The sequence below is a fragment of the Nerophis lumbriciformis genome, linkage group LG33, assembly GCF_033978685.3.
Source record: "Nerophis lumbriciformis linkage group LG33, RoL_Nlum_v2.1, whole genome shotgun sequence".
NCBI lineage: Eukaryota > Metazoa > Chordata > Actinopteri > Syngnathiformes > Syngnathidae > Nerophis > Nerophis lumbriciformis.
This window is the reverse complement of record NC_084580.2, coordinates 22,145,001-22,155,000: the sequence shown is the minus strand read 5'-3', so window position 1 is coordinate 22,155,000 and position 10,000 is coordinate 22,145,001. Positions and strand designations below refer to the sequence as shown.

The following is a 10,000-nucleotide window of genomic DNA, read 5'->3' as shown; positions in this document are numbered from 1 at the left end:
TTGAGATGAGATATATATATATATATATATATATATATATACTGTATATAAACAGTGCATCATCCTCACAAGACAACCCAACTTCTTGTAGACAATAAATCTAAAAAAGGCTTTAATCAATAAACATAAAGTTAGTAAAGATGTGAGAGTAAGAAGTCAACAAACCTGTTCTGTGTAACACAACTTGATGTTTCTTGAAAACAGCGTCCAGTAGTTGATGTTGTCGCTCCTTCTCCTCTTTTGTTGGACAAAGTTCCTCCTTGTACTTTGCTATTGTTCTTTCGCACATTTTCCCACAATCACAACACTTTACACTCACATTTGATCTCTACTTAGCGATGTGTTGATAACGTCCGCGTCTCTTTGTTAGCAGCTAACAAGCTAAGCTAACTAGCAAGCTAAGCTAACTAGCACAAGACTTGATAAAGTGCACTCAGGCTAATGTATCCGGATACAAACAATGACTAACAATGTTTCATCTACTACACGACATATATGCGTACATGTACGTACTGATTAAGAACGCAGAACAATAATAAACACAATAACAATATCCTGCGACACTCAAAGCAGATGCATTTCCAACGATAAAGTCAAAGAAATCTGCCGCCAGACCCCCATTGAATCTGCTGGAGTGTGTGAGCAATTCAGGGACAAAGGACCTCGGTAGCACGGCAAGCAATGGCGGCAGTTTGTTCCCGCAGACGAGCGAGCTAAACCCCCTGGATGTCTTGGCTCACACCGTCCCTTATGCCACCGAAGATGATCAAGAGAAGAATATCGACCCTAGCTTCCCTGACCTGCTGACATCAACTCCAAAACTGGACAGATCAGCTTTCAGGAAAAGAGAGCGGATGAGGGTATGTCTACAGAATATATTAATTGATGAAAATTGGGCTGTCCGCACTCTCAAAGTGCATGTTGTTGCCAAATGTATTTCATATGCTGTAAACCTAGTTCATAGTTGTTAGTTTCCTTTAATGCCAAACAAACACATACCAATCGTTGGTTAGAAGGCGATCGCCAAATTCGTCCTCGCTTTCTCCCGTGTCGCTGGCTGTCGTGTCGTTTTCGTCGGGTGTTTATAACGATGGTTAAAATCAGGCACTTTGAAGCTTTTCTTAGGGATATTGCGTGATGGGTAAAATTTTGAAAAAAACTTAGAAAAATATAATAAGCCACTGGGATCTGATTTTTAATGGTTTTAACCCTTCTGAAATTGTGATAATGTTCCCCTTTAACAAACAAAAACCAGAAAGTCGGGGTCAATGATACTTTGTCAGGAAAGGTCATTCTGTGTCTCCCTTCTTGTTTATTTTGTACACAAATGTGTCAAAGTACACATGACAGCAGGACAAAAATTAAATATAGTGATGATTCAGTAATTGTTAGTTTAATTGATAAGAAGTCACAGGTGCTGGTAGACTCTGTTTCTTTACATGGACGCGTCCTCGCAACACGCAAAGTTAAATCATGAAGAGCAACCTCGAAAACGACGCATATTTATCCGAGAGAGTCTTGATACCAATGTCCTTGACCCAGACACACACAAAGAAGTTGTAGACCTCCATGCTTTTGCAAGTTTCCATCTGCTTTGTCGTGTAGAATAATGTCTGGAGCACAATAGAGAACAGCAGCGACGTATAATCCTTGATATCACTCAACAAATCTTTTTTTGATCAAGTATAGGATCTATTCCGTTGCATAGTCATACTTGCCAACCCTCAGACCTCCGATTTCGGGAGGTGGGGGTGAGGTTGGGGGCGTGGTTAAGAGGGGAGAAGTATATTTACAGCTAGAATTCACCAAGTCAAGTATTTCATATATATATTGTTGCGTTTTGGACCAGTTGTTTCTCCCAGGGAATTCAAGTCACAAGTCGCTCCCAAGTTCTTTACGACACTTAAAGCTGAGTTGAAAAACCACCGGAGACAGAATAGGTATTTTGTAATATATTGGCAAAGCTTTGCAGATATACATTTGAGACCAGTCCAGCATAGAACATTCTATCGCGCCGCCAAAATGGTCTCTCTTCCCGACCCCCAAAACTCTCTCTCCTCTCTCTAGTCAAAACACATGCTAGTCAAAACACATTCCAAAGAATTCAAGGTTAACACACACAGTTTACTTGCAGAGAAACAAAAAGAGAATAAATGGAAAACACGAGCTGTTTTCAAATATGACGATGAAAGAAAATAAGTAACACTAAAATTCGGATATATGTAAATATCTGCCTCCGACAATATATATATATTTATATTTTGCCCGATTGTAGCTGAGATAGGCTCCAGCGCCCCCCGCGACCCCGAAGGGAATAAGCGGTAGAAAATGGAAGGATGGATGTATATCTACATCCTGAAAATATGCAAACAAAACTGTGTTTAGATAATTGATACTTCAAACTTGCATAAATAAATCTTAAGGAATATAACATAACTTGGCTTCTGAGAGCTTCAAAATGTAATGAATAAAATGCTAAAGTTGTTGATAAACAAGCAATTATTTTAATAATTAAATATGGTCATTTTAAAGGAATTATTATAATTTAAATTAATTATTTCAAATATGTTTATCTATGGCTGGATGTAATAAGGAGTCAGAAAAAATACAAATAAAAATACAATTAATTTTGATGTTTTTAGCAAAATATAGTAAAAATGTATTTAGTTTTTTTTTTTAAATAATAAATATATTTATTTTTAGGTAAGATAAACATAATAATACAATTTAGTTCTTGTCACCCTGTTGTCCTCCCGTCCCTTCCCCAAGGATGGCTCCATGAGCTGGGCAAACGCCTGGAGATGCCCTACGTCAACAACACGGTCGGAGGCCCGTCGGTGCCAAACTCGTACATCGCCGTCCTCTACTTCACCCTCAGCAGCCTGACCAGCGTCGGCTTTGGCAATGTATTCGCCAACACGGATGCCGAGAAGATCTTCTCCATCTGCGATATGCCGGACGCCTCGTATGGAATAACGCGACTGGGCAGGCACGCTGTTTATATCGTGGGAAAGCGGACGTGAAAAAAGGCTGTCCTCACTCAGGTCCGCATAGAGCTGGAGGGGGCGTGGCCTCCAACTCCGGCTGAAAATCGGGAGATTTTCGGGAGAATATTTGTCCCGGGAGGTTTTCGGGAGAGGCGCTGAATTTCGGGAGTCTCCCGGAAAATTCGGGAGGGTTGGCAAATATGTGCATAGTTGGATTTTTTTTGCTCGTATCTGCTTTTTGCAGGAATATCTAGGCCCCTTGCATACTCAGATAGTTTGCACGCTGCCATCTTGGCTTGTTTTTCACTTCTGGGAAGAAGTCACGTAACGTAATACAAGCAATATAAAAACCCTACAAAGAAAAGTATAAAAGTCAATTAGGAATATATATATCGTATTTTTTGGACTATAAATCACAGTTTTTTTCATAGTTTGGCCGGGGGTGCGACTTATACTCAGGAGCGACTTATGTGTGAAATTATTAACACATTAGCGTAAAATATCAAATAATAATATTTAGCTGATTCACGTAAGAGACTAGACGTATAAGATTTCATGGGATTTAGCGATTAGGAGTGACAGATTGTTTGGTAAACGTATAGCATGTTCTATATGTTATAGTTATTTGAATGACTCTTACCATAATATGTTACGTTAACATACCAGTTGGTTATTTATGCCTCATATAACGTACACTTATTCAGCCTGTTGTTCACTATTCTTTATTTATTTTAAATTGCCTTTCAAATTTCTATTCTTGGTGTTGGCTTTTATCAAATGCATTTCCCCAAAAAATGCGACTTATACTCCAGTGCGACTTATATATGTTTTTTTCCTTCTTTATTATGCATTTTTGGCAGGTGCGACTTATACTCCGGTGCGACTTATACTCCGAAAAATACGGTATGTGTATATATATATATATATATATATATATACATACATGTTTTTTTTATTGTATGTAACATATTTTGTACTGTTTACTCTCACCTTTTCAGCCAAATTATGTTCATTTTAGTACACAATGTTGCATATTAATGCATGTACTTAACTGAAGAAAGTACTAATCTAAAAATATCTAATCTATAAACATTAACAAGATTGTGTTGCACACACAATGTCATCACGTGTTTAAGGCCTACTGAAATGCGATTTTCTTATTTAAACGGGGATAGCAGGTCCATTCTATGTGTCATACTTGATCATTTCGCGATATTGCCATATTTTTGCTGAAAGGATTTAGTAAAGAACATCGACGATAAAGTTCGCAACTTTTGGTCGCTGATAAAAAAGCCTTGCCTGTACCGGAAGTAGCAGACGAGTAGCGTGACGTCACAGGTTGTGGAGCTCCTCACATCTGCACATTGTTTACAATCATGGCCACCAGCAGCGAGAGCGATTCGGACCGAGAAAGCGATGATTTCCCCATTAATTTGAGCGAGGATGAAAGATTTGTGGATGAGGAAAGTGAGAGTGAAGGACTAGAGGGCAGTGGGAGCGATTCAGATAGGGAAGATGCTGTGAGAGGTGGGTGGGACCTGATATTCAGCTGGGAATGACTAAAACAGTAAATAAACACAAGACATATATATACTCTATTAGCCACAACACAACCAGGTTTATATTTAATATGCCACAAATTAATCCCGCATAACAAACACCTCCCGTCCATATAACCCGCCAATACAACTCAAACACCTGCACAACACACTCAATCCCACAGCCCGAAGTACCGTTCACCTCCCCAAAGTTCATACAGCACATATATTTCCCCAAAGTTACGTACGTGACATGCACATAGCGGCACGCACGTACGGGCAAGCAATCAAATGTTTGGAAGCCGCAGCTGCATGCGTACTGTTGCGTTTTGGACCAGTTGTTCCTCCCAGGGAATTCAAGTCACAAGTCGCTCCCAAGCTCTTTACGACACTTAAAGCTGAGTTGAAAAACCACCAGAGACAGAATAGGTATTTTGTAATATATTTGCAAAGCTTTGCAGATATACATTCACAAGAGACAGCATAGAACATTCGGATCGCCCCGCTAAGATGGTCTGTCTTCCCGACACAAAACCTTCTCCCCTCTTAAGTCGCAGGCAGTCATCTCTCTCTAGCCAAAACAAATGCTTATTATCGCTCTCTCTAACATTCCTCACTTCAAGGTTAAGCACACAGTTTTGCAGACAACCAAAAGACCACATTTGGAAGAAAAACACTAGCTGTTTTGTAATATGACAATGAAATCAAAAGAAGTAACATTTAAATTCGGATATATGTAAATATCTGCCTCCGACAATTCTCACGGTACCGCGTCTGCGCATCCAATTCAAAGTCCTTCTGGTAAGAGTCTCTGTTGTCCCAGTTCTCCACAGGCCAATGGTAAAGCTTGACTGTCATCTTCCGGGAATGTAAACAATGAAACACCGGCCGTGTTTGTGTTGCTGCAGTCGCCCTCAATACACCGCTTCCCACCTATAGCTTTCTTCTTTGCTGTCTCCATTGTTCATTGAACAAATTGCAAAAGATTCACCAACACAGATGTCCAGAATACTGTGGAATTTTGCGATGAAAACAGACGACTTAATAGCTGGCCACCATGCTGTCCCAAAATGTCCTCTACAATCCGTGACGTCATCATACTGAGACGTTTTCAGCAGGATATTTCGCTCGAAATTTAAAATTGCACTTTAGTAAGCTAACCCGGCCGTATTGGCATGTGTTGCAATGTTAAGATTTCATCATTGATATATAAACTATCAGACTGCGTGGTCGGTAGTAGTGGCTTTCAGTAGGCCTTTAAATTGCTGATGTTCTTAGGAAGACAAAGTTAAAGTTATGACAGTTTATTTCAAATCCTGCAGTTTCATTTGTTGCTGTTCTCACCAGCACACTTGTGTTTCTTACACTGGTACTTATGAGAGAACCTTTCGCCACACACACTGCAACTCAACACTTTCTTTCTTGTGTGCGTTCTCATGTGTCTTCCAAGTGTTGAACGGCCACAAAAGTTTTTGTTGCAGATCGAACAGGGATACGGTTTTTCACCGGTGTGCGCTCTCAAGTGTACTACAAATGCTGATCGGTCAGAAAAACGTCGGTTGCAGATTGAACAGGAATAAGGTTTTTCACCGGTGTGTGTTCTCATGTGTACTGTCAAATTTTGATTTTGTACAAATCCTTTACCACAGACTGAACAGGTAAACGTTTTCTCTCCGGTGTGTAATTTCACGTGTAATTTCAAATACCCGCTTCGCGCAAAACCTTTCCCACAGATTGAGCAAGAAATCTGTTTTTCACCAGTGTGTGTCCTCATGTGTACTTTTACATACTGTCGTTGTACAAAACCTTTACCGCAGATTGAACAGGAAAAGGGTTTTTTCCCACTGTGTATTTTCATGTGGTCTTTCAACGTATCTTTTCGTGCAAAACCTTTACCGCATTCCGAGCAGGAAAAGGGTTTTTCTCCCGTGTGTGTCCTCTTGTGTCTGTTCAGACTACAACGGCGATGAAAGGTTTTGTCACAGTGAGAACATTTCAAGCGAGTGTGACATGTCTTATCATCTTTAGAGTCTTCATCATCAGTGTCAGGAGAGTGTGACGTTGTGTCCTCACTATCTGATAGTGGAGCTAAGAGCTTGTCTGCTTGTGATCCTCCACAGTGGTCTCCATCAGCTTCTGTTGTCATGTGTTGTGTTGAGCTGCTGCTCTTCTCCTCACTTTCACCTTTGACCTCATCATCTTCACTCTTCACAATAACTCTAATCACTGGGAACTCCTCCAACCATTTAGCCTGACTGATGCTGTGTTCCTCCTCTTCCTCTTTAACATGAGGGGATTGTGGTGCCTCCTCTTCCTCTTTGACTCGGAGGGTCAGTTGGTCCCTTTCTTGTTTAATGTGCAAGGTCTCTGGCACCTCCTTTTCCTCTTTAAAGTGAGGGATCAGTGGGTCTTCCTCTTCCTTTCTATTGTGGGGGGTCTGGTCTTTCTTTTTAATGTGGGAGGGACGTGGTTCCTCCTGGTCCATCTTGAAGCTCCACTTCCGTTGTTTTCCACAGACGTCTGCAGGACACAAGAAGAAAAACACAAGCTTTAGAAACACAGAGCTTTGCTCAGTCACATGATGCATTCAGTGCATTAACATGTTACTGTAACGCAGGTGCCAAATTCATACCTTTTTGAATTTGACTGGTATGCTCTTGCTTGCTAGTTACTCTTTGAGCGCTGTGCGTGCTTCCTGGTCACGTGACCGCCGCGGTCCAATTGGCTGGGCTTATAAGCCGGTAGCAGGAAGTGGCCAGCTGACAGATCGATTGTTTGCTCGAGGTAGGTTTTTAATCCTCGTTTTTACCTGGAATATTGTGCTAACTAAGTATAAACTAAAATGCCTAATTTGTAACTTTATAGAGCCGACTACCAGCGCCGGAGTTTTTTTCTCTCTCATTAAGCTGTTGGTGAGTCCATATTTATGAACATAGCACAGTTAGCATTTATATCTCCGATTGTTTTCATTGCAACAGTCTTTGTAGCATATTATCAATCGTCTGTATACAAGGTTTATGATTTAAACCTTTGATAACTATTTGTGTGTTAAATGTACTTTTAAATGTGTTTTGATAATAAGCATGTTTAGTGCACTGATGCTGCTAATAGTTATTTTGACATTTTATTGCATATTGTGATTTTGATGTTATTGATTTATATTGTACAATATGGAGGAAAGAAGATATGTTGTGTACACATGGATTTATAAGAATGTTCCTGGCTCTTACACAGGCCAGGCTTCTCTTGTTTTGATGGCGAGCTAAAGAAAGCAGCATCTAGTCCAAGGAGTATTCTTGGAAGATTCCAGCCAGAAACCCCACCACCTGTTCGGTTTGGGCGGGTAGGAGGCTCTCGAGCCGACCCTTTACATTTTTTTTCCATCTTTAACCTGCAGTACACGAGCTGTACTGCCATCCTTTTTTTTCTAAGAACTCTAAGTCTGAACTGAGATTTATTCAGATCCCGAAATATTAATTAATGAAATTTGAATTGTATGTATGTATATAGTCACTGTTTTCCCGATTTATTTCATGTTGAATGGCCATTCAACTTATTGTATGTATATATCTGCTGTCCCTCACAAATTGTCTGTCTAATACACGGTGTCAACCAAACTACAGTTTAAGCTCTGCCTTCTCTCTCCAAGTCGAAACCCTAGACTTCTGTTCTGAGCCCATAAAACCCTGTATATACAGTATTGCATTAAATTTGTAGTACGTATAGGTTACATTACATTTACACCAGGGGTGCTCATTACGTCGATCGCGAGCTACCGGTCGATCGCGGACGGTGTGTCAGTCGATCACCAGCCAGGCATTAAAGAAATAGTCCTAAAAATGAGCGATCATAAATCTTCACTATGACGTCACTTTCGTCACTTGAGTGACATTCACGGCACCCGAGGGTCTTCTGAGATGACGCTGGCTGCTGCCAGCTCATTAAAATTACCGACTGGAAGGCGAGAAACACTTTATTTCAACAGACTCTGGCGCCGTACCTGTCGTCAAAACTCCAAAGACCGACTGCACAGTTGCACAGTTGCGCTAACAAAATAAGAGTCTCAGAAAGCTGGCGTGCACAAGCTAGCAAGCTACGGAGTTTGCCGACAATGTATTTCTTGTAAAGTGTATACAAAGTAGTACAGAAGCTGGACAAATAAGATGGCAAAAACCAACCACTTTCATGTGGTATTGGACAGAAAGGAGGACTTTTTTTCTCCTCCATTCGAAAACGCGGACGTTATCAGCACCACTGTCTGATTCCAATCAATGCAAGTCATCACAATCAGGTAATACACCAACTTATATTCTTGTCTTCATGAAAGAAAGGAATCTATATGTGTTAAACATGCTTGTATTATCTTTAAACACCTTTAACTTGTTAACAATATTAACTATATGTGTTAAACATGCTTGCATTATCTTTAAACACCTTTAACTTGTTAACAATATTAACTATATGTGTTAAACATGCTTGCATTATCTTTAAACACCTTTAACTTGTTAACAATATTAACTGTATGTATTAAACATACTTGTATTATCATTAAACACCTTTAATTTGTTAACAATATTAACTATATGTGTTAAACATACTTGCATTATCTTTAAACACCTTTAACTTGTTAACAAAAACATATATTTCATAAATAAGTAAATATAAATTATATATGTGAATGAGGTAGATCCCCACGACTTGATCAATTGAAAAGTAGCTCGCCTGCAGAAAAAGTGTGAGCACCCCTGATTTACACGATTTGGTGTCTCTTGTATGCGTGTTGGCGTTTGGGTGGTCTCCATGGTTTTGTCGGAGTGTGGTCGTTTTGATTTGATCTGGTGGTGCGATTTGGCAGCCGTTGTCTTTGGTTTGTGGTGCGGGCGCCCATGGCTGAAATAAGCAGGGGCGTCCATGATAACGATGCGGGGGGTGGCCACCAGTGATGGGTTGATGAGGCGTCATGAAGCGTTTCGACACATTACAAAACTGTATTGATACTGTGTCGATACTGTGTCACTAAATACTGACATCTGCTGGACATTAAAAATCCCTACAGGCAACCTATGGACTGACTCAACTGACACTGATTTTATGCCCTAGTACAGGGGTCACCAACCTTTTTGAAACCAAAAACTACTTCTTGGGTACTGATTAATGCGAAGGGCTACCAGTTTGATACACACTTAAATAAATAAATATATTGTCATTTTTAAGTTACACGTAAGTGTGATTTAAACAAGAATAGCTAAATAAATAAATTTATATATATAAAAAAATGTGTATTTCTGTCTGTCGTACATTTTTTTTCCTTTTACGGAAGGTTTTTTGTAGAGAATAAATGATGAAAAAAAACACTTAATTGAATGGTTTAAAAGAGGAGAAAACACGAAAAAAATTGAAATAAAATTTTGAAACATAGTTTATCTTCAATTTCGACTCTTTAAAATTCAAAATTCAACCGACAAAAAGAAGAGA

At 39.7% G+C, this 10,000-nt stretch overlaps 2 protein-coding genes across 3 annotated transcripts in view; one reads left to right on the top strand and one right to left on the bottom strand.

Moving 5' to 3' along the window:
* Positions 1 to 10,000, top strand: part of LOC133575681 (uncharacterized) — a 515,078-nt gene that overhangs the window by 19,879 nt on the left and 485,199 nt on the right. The window lies entirely within an intron of this gene.
* Positions 5,731 to 10,000, bottom strand: part of LOC133575686 (uncharacterized) — a 208,620-nt gene continuing 204,350 nt past the window's right edge. For both annotated transcript variants that reach the window (XM_072912152.1, XM_072912151.1), the window contains one exon: positions 5,731 to 7,045. In XM_072912152.1, the coding sequence (XP_072768253.1) occupies positions 5,850 to 7,045 (1,196 nt within the window). In that variant the 3' untranslated portion in view covers positions 5,731 to 5,849. The remainder of the gene's footprint in view (positions 7,046 to 10,000) is intronic.